Source organism: Coregonus clupeaformis, unplaced genomic scaffold (genome assembly GCF_020615455.1).
Source record: "Coregonus clupeaformis isolate EN_2021a unplaced genomic scaffold, ASM2061545v1 scaf0050, whole genome shotgun sequence".
Classification (NCBI taxonomy): Eukaryota; Metazoa; Chordata; class Actinopteri; order Salmoniformes; family Salmonidae; genus Coregonus; species Coregonus clupeaformis.
Genome location: NW_025533505.1, coordinates 980,279 through 1,002,473, shown reverse-complemented (window position 1 = coordinate 1,002,473; position 22,195 = coordinate 980,279). Strand labels below are relative to the sequence as shown.

The 22,195-nt window shown below is 42.9% G+C and overlaps 1 protein-coding gene across 2 annotated transcripts in view; it reads right to left on the bottom strand.

Annotated features, from left to right (window-relative positions):
* Positions 1–298: 298 nt before the first annotated feature.
* Positions 299–22,195, bottom strand: part of mctp2b (multiple C2 domains, transmembrane 2b) — a 161,112-nt gene continuing 139,215 nt past the window's right edge. For both annotated transcript variants that reach the window (XM_041869467.2, XM_041869468.2), the window contains exons 20-23: positions 12,468–12,577; positions 2,172–2,281; positions 1,859–1,956; positions 299–630 (exon numbers count right to left, since the gene is read on the bottom strand). In XM_041869467.2, the coding sequence (XP_041725401.1) occupies positions 556–630; positions 1,859–1,956; positions 2,172–2,281; positions 12,468–12,577 (393 nt within the window). In that variant the 3' untranslated portion in view covers positions 299–555. The remainder of the gene's footprint in view (positions 631–1,858; positions 1,957–2,171; positions 2,282–12,467; positions 12,578–22,195) is intronic.

Below are 22,195 nucleotides of genomic sequence, written 5' to 3'. Positions count from 1 at the left end.
TTGTGCTGAGGAGTATTTCTGTCTGTAATAAAGCCCTTTTATGGGGAAAAACATTTTCTGATTGGCTGGACCTAGTTCCCCAGTGGGTGGGCCTATGCCCTCCCAGGCCCACCCATGGCTGCACCCCCATAGATTAGGGCCTAATGAATGTATTTATATTGACTGATTTTTATTATATGAACTGTAACTCAGAAAAATCTTTGAAATTGTTCCATGTTGCGTTTACATTTTTGTTCAGTATAGATGCCATTTAGCAGATACTTTTATCCAAAAGCGACTTAGTCATGCGTGCATCCATTTATGGGTTAGGGTTAGGGTCCCAGGAATTAACCCACTATCCTGGCACTGCAAGTGCCATGTTCTACCAACTGACTACAGAGGACCAATAACTCAGGAGCAGTTTTCTAACCAATTTCGGACATAGAGGAATATGATCCAGATATCCCCAGCATATCCTCCACTATATGCACAGTTGCACACAGGGCATAACAGTCTGAGGCGTCAACAGTGTGCAATGGCCACGTCTTCCATCGGGGACCATAGATCACTCCTCCATCACCTCCTCTCAATGGTTCTCTTCCTCCTCAGAGGACTCTGGGCGCTCACCGTCTTCAGCTCACTGTACTGCACCTATACACAGAGGAATATGGCCAGGTACCGTTCATAACAGCAGAGGATTAGGGTTAGAGTCAGGGTCAGAGTTCATACTACCAGAGGAATATGGCCAGGTACCGTTCATAACAGCAGAGGATTAGGGTTAGAGTGTTAGGGTTGGGTTAGGGTCAGAGTTCATACTACCAGAGGAATATGGCCAGGTACCGTTCATAACAGCAGAGGATTAGGGTTAGGGTCAGGGTCAGAGTTCATACTACCAGAGGAATATGGCCAGGTACCGTTCATAACAGCAGAGGATTAGGGTTAGAGTGTTAGGGTTGGGTTAGGTCAGGGTCAGAGTTCATACTACCAGTCGAGGTCACACAACAGTCACAGTAGCTCTCAACTAGGGTTGCAAAATTCTGGTAACTTCCCCGATTGGAGGATTCACATATTTCCTGGTTATTCCCTCCTGAATCTTCCAACTGAGATTTCCGGAAAAAAACTAGGACTTTTGGGAAAGTTAACAGAATTTTGCAACCCTACTCTCAACTCTGTGGTTCCAATGGTCCCTGAAGTGATCAACTCTGTGGTGCCAATAGTCCCTGAAGTGATCAACTCTGTGGTGCCAATAGTCCCTGAAGTGATCAACTCTGTGGTGCCAATGGTCCCTGAAGTGATCAACTCTGTGGTGCCTTCGCCCGGCAACAGAAAGGCTCCTGAAGCCTAACACTTTGTATACTCCACAAGGGATGTTAGGGAGGAAACATCATAACAGAAATTAGACCGGGCTATAATTAAGTAGACGGAGCAAATGACACAGGCAACAACCAGGTAACACAGAAACAACCTGTGGGATATTTCAGTAGAAAGCAGCGCTGAAAGACTAGAGGTTTACTGGCTTCCTGAATCTGATCTAGAGGCTATAACCTGAAAGGGAAATTCCACCACTTTTTAACCTATTCATTATCTCCAGCACCATACCAGCGTCTACATGTGAATAACAGAATAACATTTCTATGTGCTGTAGTTACAAACATAAGAAGAAAAGGTCCTTTAAAAGTGCAATGGATGACATCATCACATTGCATCAAAAGTAAAAACCTGCATCAGTTTCTACATTTCCATTTGATGACTTTCTAGGCAGGGGAAGAGCATTATCAGGTTCCCTGTCAATCTCAGAGTCTTTGTAAATCACTGAATTGCACTTTTTTATCTGTTGAAAAGTGGTGGAATAGCCCTTTAACCTGCTATAGGCACTTACCTTGTGAACATCTGAAGGAACTCTCCTCAGGAAATCAAACACCTCATTGTTGTCGATGGCGTACGGGGCCCGTAATTTCTTGGTGAATTTATTAATTCCTGGTAAAACAGACATTCAGGAGAAGCTAAATAAAACAGCCTGTATAAACGTTTCATTCCCAGTAATCTGAATCAGCTATAATCCAATAAAAAGGAAAAGGAATGATAGTGTATTGTTTTGGTCTATTTGTTATGCTGACCTCATAAAATCAATTGACATGGAAATGGACAATAGTTATATATATATATCTTAACAAAAGAAAACATGCACTTACCCCATATTAGAAGGATATATCGTACAGGGATGAAGTATGTTATAACTGTTACTGTAACCAGGATTAGGAAGGCCAGGTTGGAGAGGAACGGGACTGACCAGTTAAAGGTGCTGAGGAAGACAACACAATCCATATTCATATTGAGTAGAAACACAATCCATATTCATATTGAGTAGAAACACAATCCATATTCATATTGAGTAGAAACACAATACATATTCATATTGAGTAGAAACACAATACATATTCATATTGAGTAGAAACACAATCCATATTCATATTGAGTAGAAACACAATCCATATTCATATTGAGTAGAAACACAATACATATTCATATTGAGTAGAAACACAATACATATTCATATTGAGTAGAAACACAATCCATATTCATATTGAGTAGAAACACAATCCATATTCATATTGAGTAGAAACACAATACATATTCATATTGAGTTGAAACACAATACATATTCATATTGAGTAGAAACACAATCCATATTCATATTGAGTAGAAACACAATACATATTAATATTGTAGAAACACAATACATATTCATATTGAGTAAAAACACAATCCATATTCATATTGGAGAAACACAATACATATTCATATTGAGTAGAAACACAATCCATATTCATATTGAGTAGAAACACAATACATATTCATATTGTAGAAACACAATCCATATTCATATTGAGTAGAAACACAATACATCTTCATATTGAGTAGAAACACAATACACCTTCATATTGAGTAGAAACACAATCCATATTCATATTGAGTAGAAACACAATACATATTCATATTGAGTTGAAACACAATACATATTCATATTGAGTAGAAACACAATCCATATTCATATTGAGTAGAAACACAATACATATTAATATTGTAGAAACACAATACATATTCATATTGAGTAAAAACACAATCCATATTCATATTGGAGAAACAGAATACATATTCATATTGAGTAGAAACACAATCCATATTCATATTGAGTAGAAACACAATACATATTCATATTGTAGAAACACAATCCATATTCATATTGAGTAGAAACACAATGCATCTTCATATTGAGTAAAAACACAATCCATATTCATATTGGAGAAACACAATACATATTCATATTGAGTAGAAACACAATACATATTCATATTGAGTAGAAACACAATACATCTTCATATTGAGTAGAAACAGAATACATATTCATATTGAGTAGAAACACAATACATATTCATATTGTAGAAACAGAATACATATTCATATTGAGTAGAAACACAATACATATTCATATTGTAGAAACACAATACATATTCATATTGAGTAGAAACACAATACATATTCATATTGTAGAAACAGAATACATATTCATATTGAGTAGAAACACAATACATATTCATATTGTAGAAACACAATACATATTCATATTGTAGAAACACAATACATTTTCATATTGAGTAGAAACACAATACATATTCATATTGTAGAAACACAATACATATTCATATTGAGTAGAAACACAATACATATTCATATTGTAGAAACACAATACATATTAATATTGAGTAGAAACACAATACATATTCATATTGAGTAGAAACACAATACATATTCATATTGAGTAGAAACACAATACATATTCATATTGAGTAGAAACACAATACATATTCATATTGTAGAAACACAATACATATTCATATTGAGTAGAAACACAATACATATTCATATTGTAGAAACACAATACATATTCATATTGAGTAGAAACACAATACATATTCATATTGTAGAAACACAATACATATTCATATTGAGTAGAAACACAATACATATTCATATTGAGTAGAAACACAATACATATTCATATTGAGTAGAAACACAATATATATTCATATTGAGTAGAAACACAATACATATTCATATTGTAGAAACACAATACATATTCATATTGTAGAAACACAATACATATTCATATTGAGTAGAAACACAATACATATTCATATTGAGTAGAAACACAATACATATTCATATTGAGTAGAAACACAATGCATCTTCATATTGAGTAGAAACACAATACATATTCATATTGAGTAGAAACACAATACATATTCATATTGAGTAGAAACAATACATCTTCATATTGAGTAGAAACACAATCCATATTCATATTGAGTAGAAACACAATCCATATTCATATTGAGTAGAAACACAATCCATATTCATATTGAGTAGAAACACAATACATATTAATATTGTAGAAACACAATACATATTCATATTGAGTAGAAACACAATACATATTCATATTGAGTAGAAACACAATCCATATTAATATTGAGTAGAAACACAATCCATATTCATATTGAGTAGAAACACAATATATATTCATATTGAGTAGAAACACAATCCATATTCATATTGAGTAGAAACAAAATATATATTCATATTGAGTAGAAACACAATACATATTCATATTGAGTTGAAACACAATCCATATTCATATTGAGTAGAAACACAATACATATTCATATTGAGTTGAAACACAATCCATATTCATATTGAGTAGAAACATATGTGACAACAATATTGAGGAATACAACATATTCAAAGATAAATAATTATTGTTACATATACCGGATAGGTGCAGTGTAATGTGTTGTTTTACAGGGTCAGCCATAGTAGTATGATAGGTGCAGTGTAATGTGTTGTTTTACAGGGTCAGCCATAGTAGTATGATAGGTGCAGTGTAATGTGTTGTTTTACAGGGTCAGCCATAGTAGTATGATAGGTCCAGTGTAATGTGTTGTTCTACAGGGTCAGCCATAGTAGTATGATAGGTCCAGTGTAATGTGTTGTTTTACAGGGTCAGCCATAGTAGTATGATAGGTCCAGTGTAATGTGTTGTTTTACAGGGTCAGCCATAGTAGTATGATAGGTCCAGTGTAATGTGTTGTTTTACAGGGTCAGCCATAGTAGTATGATAGGTCCAGTGTAATGTGTTGTTTTACAGGGTCAGCCATAGTAGTATGATAGGTCCAGTGTAATGTGTTGTTCTACAGGGTCAGCCATAGTAGTATGATAGGTCCAGTGTAATGTGTTGTTTTACAGGGTCAGCCATAGTAGTATGATAGGTGCAGTGTAATGTGTTGTTTTACAGGGTCAGCCATAGTAGTATGATAGGTGCAGTGTAATGTGTTGTTTTACAGGGTCAGCCATAGTAGTATGATAGGTCCAGTTTAATGTGTTGTTTTACAGGGTCAGCCATAGTAGTATGATAGGTGCAGTGTAATGTGTTGTTTTACAGAGTCAGCCATAAGTGACTTGCTCAATGGCATATCGACAGAATTTTCACCTTGTCGGCTTTGATATTCAAACCAGCAACCTTTACATTTTTAATTTACGTCATTTAGCAGACACTCTTATCCAGAGCGACTTAAAAATTGGTGCATTCAACTTATGATAGCCAGTGGGACAACCACTTTTTTTATGGGGGGGTGGGGGAGGGGGGGTAGAAGGATTACTTTTATACTATTCCAGGTATTCCTTAAAGAGGTGGGGTTTCAAGTGTCTCCGGAAGGTGGTCAGTAACTCCGCTGTCCTGGCGTCGTGGGGGAGCTTGTTCCACCATTGGGGTGCCAGAGCAGCGAATAGCTTTGACTGGGCTGAGCGGGAACTGTGCTTCCGTAGAGGTAGGGGGGCCAGCAGGCCAGAGGTGGATGAACGTAGTGCCCTCGTTTGGGTGTAGGGTCTGATCAGAGCCTGAAGGTAAGGAGGTGCCGTTCCCCTCACAGCTCCGTAGGCAAGCACCATGGTTTTGTAGTAGATGCGAGCTTCAACTGGAAGCCAGTGGAGTGTGCGGAGGAGCGGGGTGACATGAGAGAACTTGGGAAGGTTGAACACCAGACGGGCTGCAGCGTTCTGGATAAGTTGTAGGGTTTTAATGGCACAGGCAGGGAGCCCAGCCAACAGCGAGTTGCAGTATTCCAGACGGGAGATGACAAGTGCCTGGATTAGGACCTGTGCCGCTTTCTGTTTAAGGTAGGGTCGTACTCTGCGAATGTTGTAGAGCATGAACCTGCAGGATCGGGTCACCGCTTTGATGTTAGCGGAGAACGTCAGGGTGTTGTCCAGGATCACGCCAAGGTTCTTTGCACTCTGGGAGGAGGACACAATGGAGTTGTAACATTGGTTAATACCCCAATGCTCTAACCACTAGGCTAAATGCCTCCCTACCTGCCGCCCAACTTCACTCCCTACCTGACTCCCTACCTGCCGCCCAACTTCACTCCCTACCTGCCGCCCAACTTCACTCCCTACCTGCCTCCCAACTTCACTCCCTACCTGCCGCCCAACTTCACTCCCTACCTGCCTCCCTACCTGCCGCCCAACTTCACTCCCTACCTGCCGCCCAACTTCACTACCTACCTGCCTCCCAACTTCACTCCCTACCTGCCTCCCTACCTTCCGCCCAACTTCACTCCCTACCTGCCGCCCAACTTCACTCCCTACCTGCCTCCCAACTTCACTCCCTACCTGCCGCCCAACTTCACTCCCTACCTGCCTCCCTACCTGCCTCCCAACTTCACTCCCTACCTGCCGCCCAACTTCACTCCCTACCTGCCTCCCAACTTCACTCCCTACCTGCCTCCCAACTTCACTCCCTACCTGCCTCCCTACTTCACTCCCTACCTGCCTCCCAACTTCACTCCCTACCTGCCTCCCTAACTTCCGCCCAACTTCACTCCCTACCTGCCGCCCAACTTCACTCCCTACCTGCCGCCCAACTTCAATCCCTACCTGCCTCCCAACTTCACTCCCTACCTGCCTCCCAACTTCACTCCCTACCTGCCTCCCTACTTCACTACCTACCTGCCTCCCAACTTCACTCCCTACCTGCCGCCCAACTTCACTCCCTACCTGGCTCCCTACCTTCCGCCCAACTTCACTCCCTACCTGCCGCCCAACTTAACTCCCTACCTGCCTCCCTACTTCACTCCCTACCTGCCTCCCAACTTCACTCCCTACCTGCCTCCCTAACTTCCGCCCAACTTCATTCCCTACCTGCCGCCCAACTTCAACCCCTACCTGCCGCCCAACTTCACTCCCTACCTGCCGCCCAACTTCACTCCCTACCTGGCTCACTACCTTCCGCCCAACTTCACTCCATACCTGCCGCCCAACTTCACTCCCTACCTGCCTCCCAACTTCACTCCCTACCTGTCGCCCAACTTCACTCCCTACATTCTGGCTTACCCTCTTACCTACCACCCAACTCCACCCCTAGCCTCTACCTGCCGCTCAACTTCACTCCTACCTGCCGCCCAACTTCACCCTCACTTACCACCCAATCTCACCCACCGCCTCCCACCTGCCGCCCAACTTCACTCCTTACCTGCCGCGCAACTTCACTTCCTACCTGCCTCCCAACTTCACTTACCTGCGCCCAACTTCACTCCCCACCTGCTCCCCAACTTCATTCCCTACCTGCCTCCCACATGCCGCCCCAACCTCACTCCTACCTGTACCCAACTTCACTCTCTACCTGCCGCCAGCTTCACTCCCCACCTGCCGCCCAACTTCACTCCCTACCTGCTGCCCGAACTCTCTACTCCCTTTACCGGCCCAACTTCACTCCCCTACCTGCCGCAACTTCACTCCTCTCTCTCGCCGCCAACCTCTCCCTCACCTGCCGCCAATCTTCACTTCCACTGCCGCCCAGCTTCACTCCCCTACCGCCGCCCAACTTCACTCCCCTACCTGCCGCCCAAACCCTACCTGCCGCCCACCTTCACTCCTACCTGCCTCCCAACTTCACTCCCTACCTGCCTTCACTCTCCTCCACCCTGCCGCCTTAACCTCACTCTCTACCTGCCGCCATTTCACCCCCACGTGCCACCTAACTTCCCTCCACCTGCCGCCAATTCACTCCTACCGCCCTAACTTCACTCCCTACCTGCCCAATCTCCACTCCTTCCTGCCGCTTAACTTCCTCCCTACCTGCCGCCCAACCTTCACCTCCTACCTGCCGCCCAACTCACTCCCTACCTGCCGCCCAACTTCACTCCCTACCTGCCGTCTAACTCTACCCCACCGCCGCAAACTTCACTCCCTACCTGCCGCTCTAACTTCACTCCCTACCTGCCGCCCAAATTCACTCCCTACCTGCCGCCACTTCACTCCCTACCTGCCTCCTAACTTCACTCCCTACCTGCCGCCTAACCACTACCTACCTGCCGCCTAATTTCACTTTTTTACCTACCACCTAACACTCCCCTACCTGCCTCCCAACTTCAGTCCCTACCTGCCGCCCAACTTCACTCCCTACCTGCCGCCCAACTTCACTTCCTACCTGCCTCCCAACTTCATTCCCTACCGGCCTCCCTACATGCCGCCCAACTTCACTCCCTTACCTGCCACCCACTCACTTACCTACCTGCCGCCTAGCTTCCCCTCCTACCTGCCGCCTAACCACTCCTACCTGGCTCCACCTTCACCAACCTCTACTCCCTACCTGCCACCCACTTCACTTTACTTGCTTCCCAACTTCACTCTCTACCTGCTGACACAACTTCACTCTCTACCTGCCGCTTCCAACTCCTTACCTCTGCTATCCAACTCTACCCCCCTCCTCTACCTGCCTTCACTTACTCCTACCTGCCGTCCAACTTCACCTTACCCCACCCAACTTCTCCTTACCTGCCCTCCTACCTGCCGCCCAACTACTCCCTACCTGCCACCCAACTTCACTTCCTACTTGCCGCCCAACTTAAATCCCTACCTGCCGCCCAACGTCACTCCCCTACCTGCCGTCCAACTTCACTCCCTACCTGCCGCCCAACTTCACTCCCTACCTGCCTCCCTACCTGCCGCCCAACTTCACTCCCTACCTGCCTCCCTACCGCCCATTCACTCCCTACCTGCCCCCCAACCCACTCCTTACCACCACCCAACCTCCCTCCACCTTCCTCTCTACCTGCCGCCTAATCTCACTCCTACCTGCCGCCCAACTTCACTCCCTACCTGCCGCCTAATTCACTTACCTACCATCCAACTTCACTCCTACCTGCCTTCTACCTGCCGAACTTACTCCCACCTGCCGTCCCAACTTCACTCACCTCCACCACCCAACTTACCTCCTACCTGCCTCCCCTACCTGCCGCCCAACTACCACCTGACCTGCCACCCAATCCACTTCCCCCCAACTTAAATCCCTACCTGCCGCCCAACTGCTACTCCCACCTGCCGCTCTAACTTCACTCCTAGCTGCCGCCCAACCTCACTCCCTACCTGCCTCCTCACTGCCTAACTTCCCTCCTCCCCTACCTGCCGCCTAACTCACCCCTCTACCTGCCGCCCAACTTCACTCCTACCTACCACCCAACTTCACTCCCTACCTGCCTCTCTACCTGCCGCCCAACTTCACTCCCTACCTGCCGCCCAACTTCACTCCTTACCTTCCATCCAACTTCACTCCCTACCTGCCTCTCTACCTGCCACCCAACTTCACTCCCTACTTGCCGCCCAACTTAAATCCCTACCTGCCGCCCAACGTCACTCCCCTACCTGCCGCCCAACTTCACTCCCTAGCTGCCGCCCAACCTCACTCCCTACCTGCCTCCCTACCTGCCGCCCAACTTCACTCCCTACCTGCCTCCCTACCTGCCGTCCAACTTCACTCCCTACCTGCCGCCCAACTTCACTCCCTACCTGCCTCCCACCCGCCACTCACTACCCTGTCTCCCTACCTGCCGCCCAACTTCACTCCTACCGCCGCCCAAATCACTCTTACCTGCCTCTCTACCTGCCGCCCAACTTCACTCCCTACCTGTCACCCAACTTCACTCCTTACCTGCCTCTCTACCTGCCCTCACTTCACTCCTACCTGCCGCCCAACCTCCTCCTTACCTGCCTCTCTACCTGCTTAACTTCACTCCCTACCTGCCGCTCCAACTTCACTCCTTACCTGCCTCTACCTGCCCCAACTTCACTCCACCTACCTACTCACTCCTCTGCCGTCCAACTTCACTTACCTACCACCCAACTTCCACCACTTACTCCTCTAACCCAACTTCCTCTACCTGTCTGACTCCCTACCTACTTCTCCCTACCCACTCCCACCTGCCGCCAATCTCTACTCCTACCTGCCGCCCAACGCTACTTCCCTACCTGCCGCCCAACTCCCACTCCTAGCTGCCGCCCAACCTCACTCCCTACCTGCCTCCCTACCTGCCGCCCAACTTCACTCCCTACCTGCCGCCCAACTTCACTCCCTACCTGCCTCCCTACCTGCCGCCCAACCTCACTCCCTACCTGCCTCCCTACCTGCCTCCCTACCTGCCCAACTTCACTCCCCACCTGCCTCCCTACCTGCCGCCCAACTTCACTCCCTACCTGCCTCCCTACCTGCCGCCCAACTTCACTCCCTACCTGCCGCCCAACTTCACTCCCTACCTGCCTCCTAATTTCACTCCTACCTGTCGCCCAACTCTCTCACCTTACCTGCCGCCTAACTCCACTCTCTACCTGCCTCCTACCTGCCGGTCCAACTTCACTCCCTACCTGCCGCTTCCAACTTCACTCCCTTACCTGCCCCCTAATTTCACTCCCTACCTGCCCTAACTTCACTCCCTACCTGCCGCTCAACTTCCCTCCTACCGCCGCCCAACTTCACTCCCTTACCTGCCTCCCTACCTGCCTCCTTACCTGCCTCCTACCTGCCGCCCACTTCACCCCACCTGCCTCCTACCTGCCGCCCAACTCACTCCTACCTGCCGCCCAACTTCACTCCCTACCTGCCTCCTACCTGCTCTCCTACCTGCTGCCCAACTTCACTCTCCTACCTGCCTCCTAATTTCACTCCTACCTGCCTCCAACTTCACCCCCTACCTGCCGTCAATCCCTACCTCGCTCTACCTGCCTCCTACCTGCCCTCCTACTTCCCTCTCCTCACCTGCCGCACAACTTCCCTCCTTACCTGCCGCCCAACTTCCCCCCGCCGCTCAACCTCCCCTACCTGCCGCGCTAACCTTCTTCCTACCTGCCGCCCCCCTACCTCCTACCTGGCCACTTACCTCCTCTACCTGCCTCCTGCCGCCCAACTTCCCTCCCTACCTGCCGCCCAACTTCCCTCCCTACCTGCCGCCCAACTTCACTCCCTACCTGCCTCCCAATTTCACTCCCTACCTGCCGTCCAACTTCACTCCCTACCTGCCTCCCTACCTGCCTCCCTACCTGCCGCCCAACACTTTGGTTGGAGTAGATATTTGACATAACATAAAAAAATATACACTAAATATTTCATTTATAAAACAAAACAAATATTGATAATTTATATTGATTAGATACGTGATAAAACATTATTGCAGGAACATAACACACTATCTAATTATTCTATATTTCATTGATAATACAAAATAAATAAGATATTTAATGTTGATTATAATAAATACGTGAATGCACAAACCAGAACCATGTCCAGAATAAATACATGTCAGACTAGAACACCATGTCAAATCAAAATGGATGGACAATTAAAATAAATACATGTCAGACTAGAACACCATGTCAAATCAAAATGGATGGACAATTAAAATAAATACATGTCAGACTAGAACACCATGTCAAATCAAAATGGATGGACAATTACAATAAATACATGTCAGACTAGAACACCATGTCAAATCAAAATGGATGGACAATTAAAATAAATACATGTCAGACTAGAACACCATGTCAAATCAAAATGGATGGACAATTAAAATAAATACATGTCAGACTAGATCACCATGTCAAATCAAAATGGATGGACAATTAAAATAAATACATGTCAGACTAGAACACCATGTCAAATCAAAATGGATGGACAATTAAAATAAATACATGTCAGACTAGAACACCATGTCAAATCAAAATGGATGGACAATTAAAATAAATACATGTCTAACTAGAACACCATGTCAAATCAAAATGGATGGACAATTAAAATAAATACATGTCTAACTAGAACACCATGTCAAATCAAAATGGATGGACAATTAAAATAAATACATGTCAGACTAGAACACCATGTCAAATCAAAATGGATGGACAATTAAAATAAATACATGTCAGACTAGAACACCATGTCAAATCAAAATGGATGGACAATTAAAATAAATACATGTCTAACTAGATCACCATGTCAAATCAAAATGGATGGACAATTAAAATAAATACATGTCAGACTAGAACACCATGTCAAATCAACATTTATGGACAATTAAATAAAATAAATGTCTAATTCAGATGCTCACTTCTTAATTCTCTCCCCGAAGCATGCGATTTCCTCCAACAGGTTTTGGACAGTGATGACAGTCTCTTGAACCATGTGAATCTTTTCCATCAAACCTCTCTTCTCAGATTCCTACAACATTAAAGGACCAGTCAGTCCTACATGTCTTTAGATTCCTACAACATTAAAGGACCAGTCAGTCCTCCATGTCTTTAGATTCCTACAACATTAAAGGACCAGTCAGTCCTCCATGTCTTTAGATTCCTACAACATTAAAGGACCAGTCATATAATGCATACAGAGCAGAATTAGGACTATACCTGCTAGTTATCAAAATCCAGAAAAGAGCTGTTAAATTCTACAACCACCTAAAAGGAAGCGATGCCCACACATTCCACCACAAAGCCCTCACCTACAGAGAGATGAACCTAGAAAAGAGTCCCCTCAGCCAGCTGGTTCTGGGGCTCTGTTCACAAACACAAACAGACCCCACAGAGCCCCAAGACAGCAACACAATTAGACTCTACTCTGACTGTAGAGGTTCTGTCTGACTGTAGAGGTTCTGTCTGACTGTAGAGGTTCTGTCTGACTGCAGAGGTTCTGTCTGACTGCAGAGGTTCTGTCTGACTGCAGAGGTTCTGTCTGACTGCAGAGGTTCTGTCTGACTGCAGAGGTTCTGTCTGACTGTAGAGGTTCTGTCTGACTGCAGAGGTTCTGTCTGACTGCAGAGGTTCTGTCTGACTGCAGAGGTTCTGTCTGACTGTAGAGGTTCTGTCTGACTGTAGAGGTTCTGTCTGACTGCAGAGGTTCTGTCTGACTGCAGAGGTTCTGTCTGACTGTAGAGGTTCTGTCTGACTGTAGAGGTTCTGTCTGACTGTAGAGGTTCTGTCTGACTGCAGAGGTTCTGTCTGACTGTAGAGGTTCTGTCTGACTGCAGAGGTTCTGTCTGACTGCAGAGGTTCTGTCTGACTGTAGAGGTTCTGTCTGACTGTAGAGGTTCTGTCTGACTGCAGAGGTTCTGTCTGACTGTAGACGATCTGTCTGAGATGCTTCATCTGCCTCCAGTCTTTCCTCCCTGTCCTCCTGTCTGTCCTCCTGTCTGTCCTCCTGTCTGTCCTCCCTGTCCTCCTGTCTGTCCTCCTGTCTGTCCTCCCTGTCCTCCTGTCTGTCCTCCTGTCTGTCCTCCTGTCTGTCCTCTCTGTCCTCCTGTCTGTCCTCCCTGTCCTCCTGTCTGTCCTCCCTGTCCTCCTGTCTGTCCTCCTGTCTGTCCTCCCTGTCCTCCTGTCCGTCCTCCTGTCTGTCCTCCTGTCTGTCCTCCTGTCCGTCCTCCTGTCTGTCCTCTCTGTCCTCCTGTCTGTCCTCCCTGTCCTCCTGTCTGTCCTCCTGTCCGTCCTCCTGTCTGTCCTCCCTGTCCTGCTGTCTGTCAGAACCTCTCTCTCTGATGTATAACACAAACATATACACATTACTGTACAACCAAATCACACACACACACACACACACACACACACACACCCATCCACATTACTACAACACAAAGACCATGGGCTCATCTCAGCTCAACTATCCTTTTACTTAATCCCTCTTTCATTTCTCCTCCTTTTGTTGTGGAGGTGGTCTCTGCTGTGTCCCAAATGGTACCCTGTTCCCTATGTAGTGCACTACTTTAGACCAGGCCCCACAGAGAATAGCGTGGCATTTGGTACTCAGACCTGCTCTGTCTGAAGTTTGTCTGATGTCTGCATGGCTGTGTGACTCTGTGTCCTGCTCCGTCTCTCTCTATCTCTTCCTGTCTTTCTCCATCTCTCTTTATCTCTCCATGTCTCTCTCTATCTCGCTCTATCTCTCCGTCTCTCTCCGTCTCTCGCTATCTCTCCCTGTCTCTCCCTGTCTCTCTCTATCTCACTCTATCTCTCCCTGTCTCTCTCTGTCTCTCTCTGTCTCTCTCTGTCTCTCTCTGTCTCTCTCTGTCTCTCTCTCCCTGCTAGCAGACATAACCTCTACAGTCAGTCAGACAGGCCTGGGTACAGCCCTTATAGCAGACAGAGCCTCTACAGTCAGTCAATCAGTCAGTCAGACAGGCCTGGAAACAGCCCTTATAGCAGACAGAACCTCTACAGTCAGACAGAACTTCTACAGTCAGTCAGTCAGACAGGCCTGGAAACAGCCCTTATAGCAGACTGAACCTCTACAGTCAGAGAGACAGACAGACAGACAGGCCTGGGAACAGCCCTGTTAGCAGACAGAACCTCTACAGTAAGAGAGACAGGCCTGGGAACAGCCCTGTTAGCAGACAGAGCCTCTACAGTAAGAGAGACAGGCCTGGGAACAGCCCTGTTAGCAGACAGAACCTCTACAGTCAGACAGAACCTCTACAGTCAGACAGAACCTCTACAGTCAGACAGAACCTCTACAGTCAGACAGAACCTCTACAGTCAGACAGAACCTCTACAGTCAGACAGAACCTCTACAGTCAGACAGAACCTCTGCAGTCAGACAGAACCTCTGCAGTCAGACAGAACCTCTACAGTCAGACAGAACCTCTGCAGTCAGACAGAACCTCTACAGTCAGACAGAACCTCTGCAGTCAGACAGAACCTCTACAGTCAGACAGAACCTCTACAGTCAGACAGAACCTCTACAGTCAGTCAGTCAGGCCTGGGAACAGCCCTGTTAGCAGACAGAACCTCTACAGTCAGACAGAACCTCTACAGTCAGACAGAACCTCTACAGTCAGACAGAACCTCTGCAGTCAGACAGAACCTCTACAGTCAGACAGAACCTCTACAGTCAGACAGAACCTCTACAGTCAGACAGAACCTCTACAGTCAGTCAGTCAGGCCTGGGAACAGCCCTTATAGCAGACAGAGCCTCTACAGTCAGTCAATCAGTCAGACAGACAGGCCTGGAAACAGCCCTTATAGCAGACAGAGCCTCTACAGTCAGTCAGTCAGACAGGCCTGGGAACAGCCCTGCTAGCAGACAGAGCCTCTACAGTCAGAGAGACAGGCAGACAGGCCTGGGAACAGCCCTGCTAGCAGACAGAGCCTCTATAGTCAGTCAATCAATCAGACAGACAGGCCTAGGAACAGCACTTGCTAGCCAAATAGCTCCTACTCATTTTAACCCACGGGCCACATTCGGTTTTCACCAAGGTCCAGAAGGCCGCACATAAAAATGATTACATTTCTTGGCGCCAATTCATTAAAAAAATAGTCCTCTATCCATCGCTTTTGGAATTTCCGAAGCTGCCCGACTGTCTAGCGTTCATTTAGACGACTGATAGCTTAGCAGGCTGTGAAGAGACTATCCATGGAGGTCCATTATCAGGTTATACTATAGAGACTATCCATGGAGGTCCATTATCAGGTTATACTGTAGAGACTATCCATGGAGGTCCATTATCAGGTTATACTGTAGAGACTATCCATGGAGGTCCATTATCAGGTTATACTGTAGAGACTATCCATGGAGGTCCATTATCAGGTTATACTGAAGAGACTATCCATGGAGGTCCATTATCAGGTTATACTGTAGAGACTATCCATGGAGGTCCATTATCAGGTTATACTGTAGAGACTATCCATGGAGGTCCATTATCAGGTTATACTGTAGAGACTATACATGGAGGTCCATTATCAGGTTATACTGTAGAGACTATACATGGAGGTCCATTATCAGGTTATACTGTAGAGACTATCCATGGAGGTCCATTATCAGGTTATACTGTAGAGACTATCCATGGAGGTCCATTATCAGGTTATACTGTAGAGACTATCCATGGAGGTCCATTATCAGGTTATACTGTAGAGACTATACATGGAGGTCCATTATCAGGTTATACTGTAGAGACTATCCATGGAGGTCCATTATCAGGTTATACTGTAGAGACTATACATGGAGGTCCATTATCAGGTTATACTGTAGAGACTATCCATGGAGGTCCATTATCAGGTTATACTGAAGAGACTATACATCTAGGTCAATTATCAGGTTATACTGTAGAGACTATCCATGGAGGTCCATTATCATTTCTACAAAGTTTTAATTTAGCTTTAGACATTTTTTTTTTTGCGGGCCGTATTGAATGGGTTCTCGGGCCGGATCCGGCCAACTAGCACCACAGTCAAATTAGCCATATAGTTGCAATTAGTATCACAGTATTATCAGTTATATTGTAGGTTTTATTGTAGGTAATATTGTAGGTTATACTGTAGTTTATATTGTAGGTTATATTGTAGGTTATATTGTAGGTAATACTGTAGGTTATACTGTAGGTTATACTGTAGGTTATACTGTAGGTTATATCGTAGGTTATACTGTAGGTTATATTGGAGGTTATATTGGAGGTTATATTGGAGGTTATACTGTAGGTTATATTGTAGGTTATATTGTAGGTTATACTGTAGGTTATACTGTAGGTTATACTGTAGGTTATATTGTAGGTTATATTGTAGGTTATACTGTAGGTGATATTGTAGGTTATATTGTAGGTTATACTGTAGGTGATATTGTAGGTTATACTGTAGGTTATACTGTAGGTTATATTGTAGGTTATACTGTAGGTGATATTGTAGGTTATACTGTAGGTGATATTGTAGGTTATACTGTAGGTTATACTGGAGGTTATATTGTAGGTGATATTGTAGGTTATATTGTAGGTTATACTGTAGGTTATACTGTAGGTTATATTGTAGGTTATACTGTAGGTTATATTGCAGGTTATATTGTAGTTTATATTGTAGGTTTTATTGTAGGTTATATTGTAGGTTATACTGGAGGTTATATTGTAGGTTATACTGTACGTTATATTGTAGGTTATACTGTAGGTTATATTGTAGGTTATACTGTAGGTTATATTGTAGGTTATATTGTAGGTTATACTGTAGGTTATATTGTAGGTTATACTGTAGGTTATATTGTAGGTTATACTGTAGGTTATATTGTAGATTATACTGTAGGTTATACTGTTGGTTATATTGTAGGTTATACTGTAGGTTATATTGTAGGTTATACTGTAGGTTATACTGTAGGTTATATTGTAGGTTATAGTGTAGGTTATACTGTAGGTTATATTGTAGGTTATACTGTAGGTTATATTGTAGGTTATACTGTAGGTTATACTGGAGGTTATATTGTAGGTTATACTGTAGGTTATATTGTAGGTTATACTGTAGGTTATATTGTAGGTTATACTGTAGGTTATACTGTAGGTTATACTGTAGGTTATATTGTAGGTTATACTGTAGGTTATACTGTAGGTTAAATTGTAGGTTATACTGTAGGTTATACTGTAGGTTATACTGTAGGTTATACTGGAGGTTATATTGTAGGTTATACTGTAGGTTATACTGTAGGTTATATTGTAGGTTATACTGTAGGTTATATTGTAGGTTATACTGGAGGTTATATTGTAGGTTATAATGTAGGTTATTTTGTAGGTTATACTGTAGGTTATACTGTAGGTGTTATTGTAGGTTATATTGTAGGTTATATTGTAGGTTATACTGTAGGTTATACTGTAGGTTATATTGTAGGTTATACTGTAGGTTATATTGTAGGTTATACTGTAGGTGATATTGTAGGTTATACTGGAGGTTATATTGTAGGTGATATTGTAGGTTATATTGTATGTTATACTGTAGGTTATACTGTAGGTGATATTGTAGGTTATACTGTAGGTGATATTGTAGGTTATATTGTAGGTTATACTGTAGGTGATATTGTAGGTTATATTGTAGGTTATATTGTAGGTTATACTGTAGGTTATACTGTAGGTTATATTGTAGGTTATACTGTAGGTTATACTGTAGGTGATATTGTAGGTTATATTGTAGGTTACATTGTAGGTTATACTGTAGGTTATACTGTAGGTTATATTGTAGGTTATACTGGAGGTTATATTGTAGGTTATACTGTAGGTTATACTGTAGGTTATACTGTAGGTTATACTGGAGGTTGTACATAACCAACTAGCATTACTATGTAGAAACCCAGTATTATCAGTCCTAACTAGCATTACTATGTAGAAACCCAGTATTATCAGTCCTAACCAACTAGCATTACTATGTAGAAACCCAGTATTATCAGTCTTAACTAGCATTACTATGTAGAAACCCAGTATTATCAGTCCTAACTAGCATTACTATGTAGAAACCCAGTATTATCAGTCCTAACTAGCATTACTATGTAGAAACCCAGTATTATCAGTCCTAACTAGCATTACTATGTAGAAACCCAGTATTATCAGTCCTAACTAGCATTACTATGTAGAAACCCAGTATTATCAGTCCTAACTAGCATTACTATGTAGAAACCCAGTATTATCAGTCCTAACTAGCATTACTATGTAGAAACCCAGTATTATCAGTCCTAACTAGCATTACTATGTAGAAACCCAGTATTATCGGTCCTAACCAACTAGCATTACTATGTAGAAACCCAGTATTATCAGTCCTAACTAGCATTACTATGTAGAAACCCAGTATTATCAGTCCTAACTAGCATTACTATGTAGAAACCCAGTATTATCAGTCCTAACTAGCATTACTATGTAGAAACCCAGTATTATCAGTCCTAACCAACTAGCATTACTATGTAGAAACCCAGTATTATCAGTCCTAACCAACTAGCATTACTATGTAGAAACCCAGTATTATCAGTCTTAACTAGCATTACTATGTAGAAACCCAGTATTATCAGTCCTAACTAGCATTACTATGTAGAAACCCAGTATTATCAGTCCTAACTAGCATTACTATGTAGAAACCCAGTATTATCAGTCCTAACTAGCATTACTATGTAGAAACCCAGTATTATCAGTCCTAACCAACTAGCATTACTATGTAGAAACCCAGTATTATCAGTCCTAACTAGCAGTACTATGTAGAAACCCAGTATTATCAGTCCTAACTAGCATTACTATGTAGAAACCCAGTATTATCAGTTCTAACTAGCATTACTATGTAGAAACCCAGTATTATCAGTCCTAACTAGCATTACTATGTAGAAACCCAGTATTATCAGTCCTAACTAGCATTACTATGTAGAAACCCAGTATTATCAGTCCTAACTAGCATTACTATGTAGAAACCCAGTATTATCAGTCCTAACTAGCATTACTATGTAGAAACCCAGTATTATCAGTCCTAACTAGCATTACTATGTAGAAACCCAGTATTATCAGTCCTAACCAACTAGCATTACTATGTAGAAACCCAGTATTATCAGTCCTAACCAACTAGCATTACTATGTAGAAACCCAGTATTATCAGTCTTAACTAGCATTACTATGTAGAAACCCAGTATTATCAGTCCTAACTAGCATTACTATGTAGAAACCCAGTATTATCAGTCCTAACTAGCATTACTATGTAGAAACGCAGTATTATCAGTCCTAACTAGCATTACTATGTAGAAACCCAGTATTATCAGTCCTAACTAGCATTACTATGTAGAAACCCAGTATTATCAGTCCTAACTAGCATTACTATGTAGAAACCCAGTATTATCAGTCATAACTAGCATTACTATGTAGAAACCCAGTATTATCAGTCCTAACCAACTAGCATTACTATGTAGAAACCCAGTATTATCAGTCCTAACTAGCATTACTATGTAGAAACCCAGTATTATCAGTCCTAACTAGCATTACTATGTAGAAACCCAGTATTATCAGTCCTAACTAGCATTACTATGTAGAAACCCAGTATTATCAGTCCTAACCAACTAGCATTACTATGTAGAAACCCAGTATTATCAGTCCTAACTAGCATTACTATGTAGAAACCCAGTATTATCAGTCCTAACTAGCATTACTATGTAGAAACCCAGTATTATCAGTCCGAACTAGCATTACTATGTAGAAACCCAGTATTATCAGTCCTAACTAGCATTACTATGTAGAAACCCAGTATTATCAGTCCTAACCAACTAGCATTACTATGTAGAAACCCAGTATTATCGGTCCTAACTAGCATTACTATGTAGAAACCCAGTATTATCAGTCCTAACTAGCATTACTATGTAGAAACCCAGTATTATCAGTCCTAACCTAGCATTACTATGTAGAAACCCAGTATTATCAGTCCTAACTAGCATTACTATGTAGAAACCCAGTATTATCAGTCCTAACTAGCATTACTATGTAGAAACCCAGTATTATCAGTCCTAACTAGCATTACTATGTAGAAACCCAGTATTATCAGTCCTAACTAGCATTACTATGTAGAAACCCAGTATTATCAGTCCTAACTAGCATTACTATGTAGAAACCCAGTATTATCAGTCCTAACCAACTAGCATTACTATGTAGAAACCCAGTATTATCAGTCCTAACTAGCATTACTATGTAGAAACCCAGTATTATCAGTCCTAACTAGCATTACTATGTAGAAACCCAGTATTATCAGTCCTAACTAGCATTACTATGTAGAAACCCAGTATTATCAGTCCTAACCAACTAGCATTACTATGTAGAAACCCAGTATTATCAGTCCTAACTAGCATTACTATGTAGAAACCCAGTATTATCAGTCCTAACTAGCATTACTATGTAGAAACCCAGTATTATCAGTCCTAACTAGCATTACTATGTAGAAACCCAGTATTATCAGTCCTAACTAGCATTACTATGTAGAAACCCAGTATTATCAGTCCTAACTAGCATTACTATGTAGAAACCCAGTATTATCAGTCCTAACTAGCATTACTATGTAGAAACCCAGTATTATCGGTCCTAACTAGCATTACTATGTAGAAACCCAGTATTATCAGTCCTAACTAGCATTACTATGTAGAAACCCAGTATTATCAGTCCTAACTAGCATTACTATGTAGAAACCCAGTATTATCAGTCCTAACCTAGCATTACTATGTAGAAACCCAGTATTATCAGTCCTAACTAGCATTACTATGTAGAAACCCAGTATTATCAGTCCTAACTAGCATTACTATGTAGAAACCCAGTATTATCAGTCCTAACCTAGCATTACTATGTAGAAACCCAGTATTATCAGTCCTAACCTAGCATTACTATGTAGAAACCCAGTATTATCAGTCCTAACCACTAGCATTACTATGTAGAAACCCAGTATTATCAGTCCTAACTAGCATTACTATGTAGAAACCCAGTATTATCAGTCCTAACTAGCATTACTATGTAGAAACCCAGTATTATCAGTCCTAACCTAGCATTACTATGTAGAAACCCAGTATTATCAGTCCTAACTAGCATTACTATGTAGAAACCCAGTATTATCAGTCCTAACTAGCATTACTATGTAGAAACCCAGTATTATCAGTCCTAACTAGCATTACTATGTAGAAACCCAGTATTATCAGTCCTAACTAGCATTACTATGTAGAAACCCAGTATTATCAGTCCTAACTAGCATTACTATGTAGAAACCCAGTATTATCAGTCCTAACTAGCATTACTATGTAGAAACCCAGTATTATCAGTCCTAACTAGCATTACTATGTAGAAACCCAGTATTATCAGTCCTAACTAGCATTACTATGTAGAAACCCAGTATTATCAGTCCTAACTAGCATTACTATGTAGAAACCCAGTATTATCAGTCCTAACTAGCATTACTATGTAGAAACCCAGTATTATCAGTCCTAACTAGCATTACTATGTAGAAACCCAGTATTATCAGTCCTAACTAGCATTACTATGTAGAAACCCAGTATTATCAGTCCTAACTAGCATTACTATGTAGAAACCCAGTATTATCAGTCCTAACT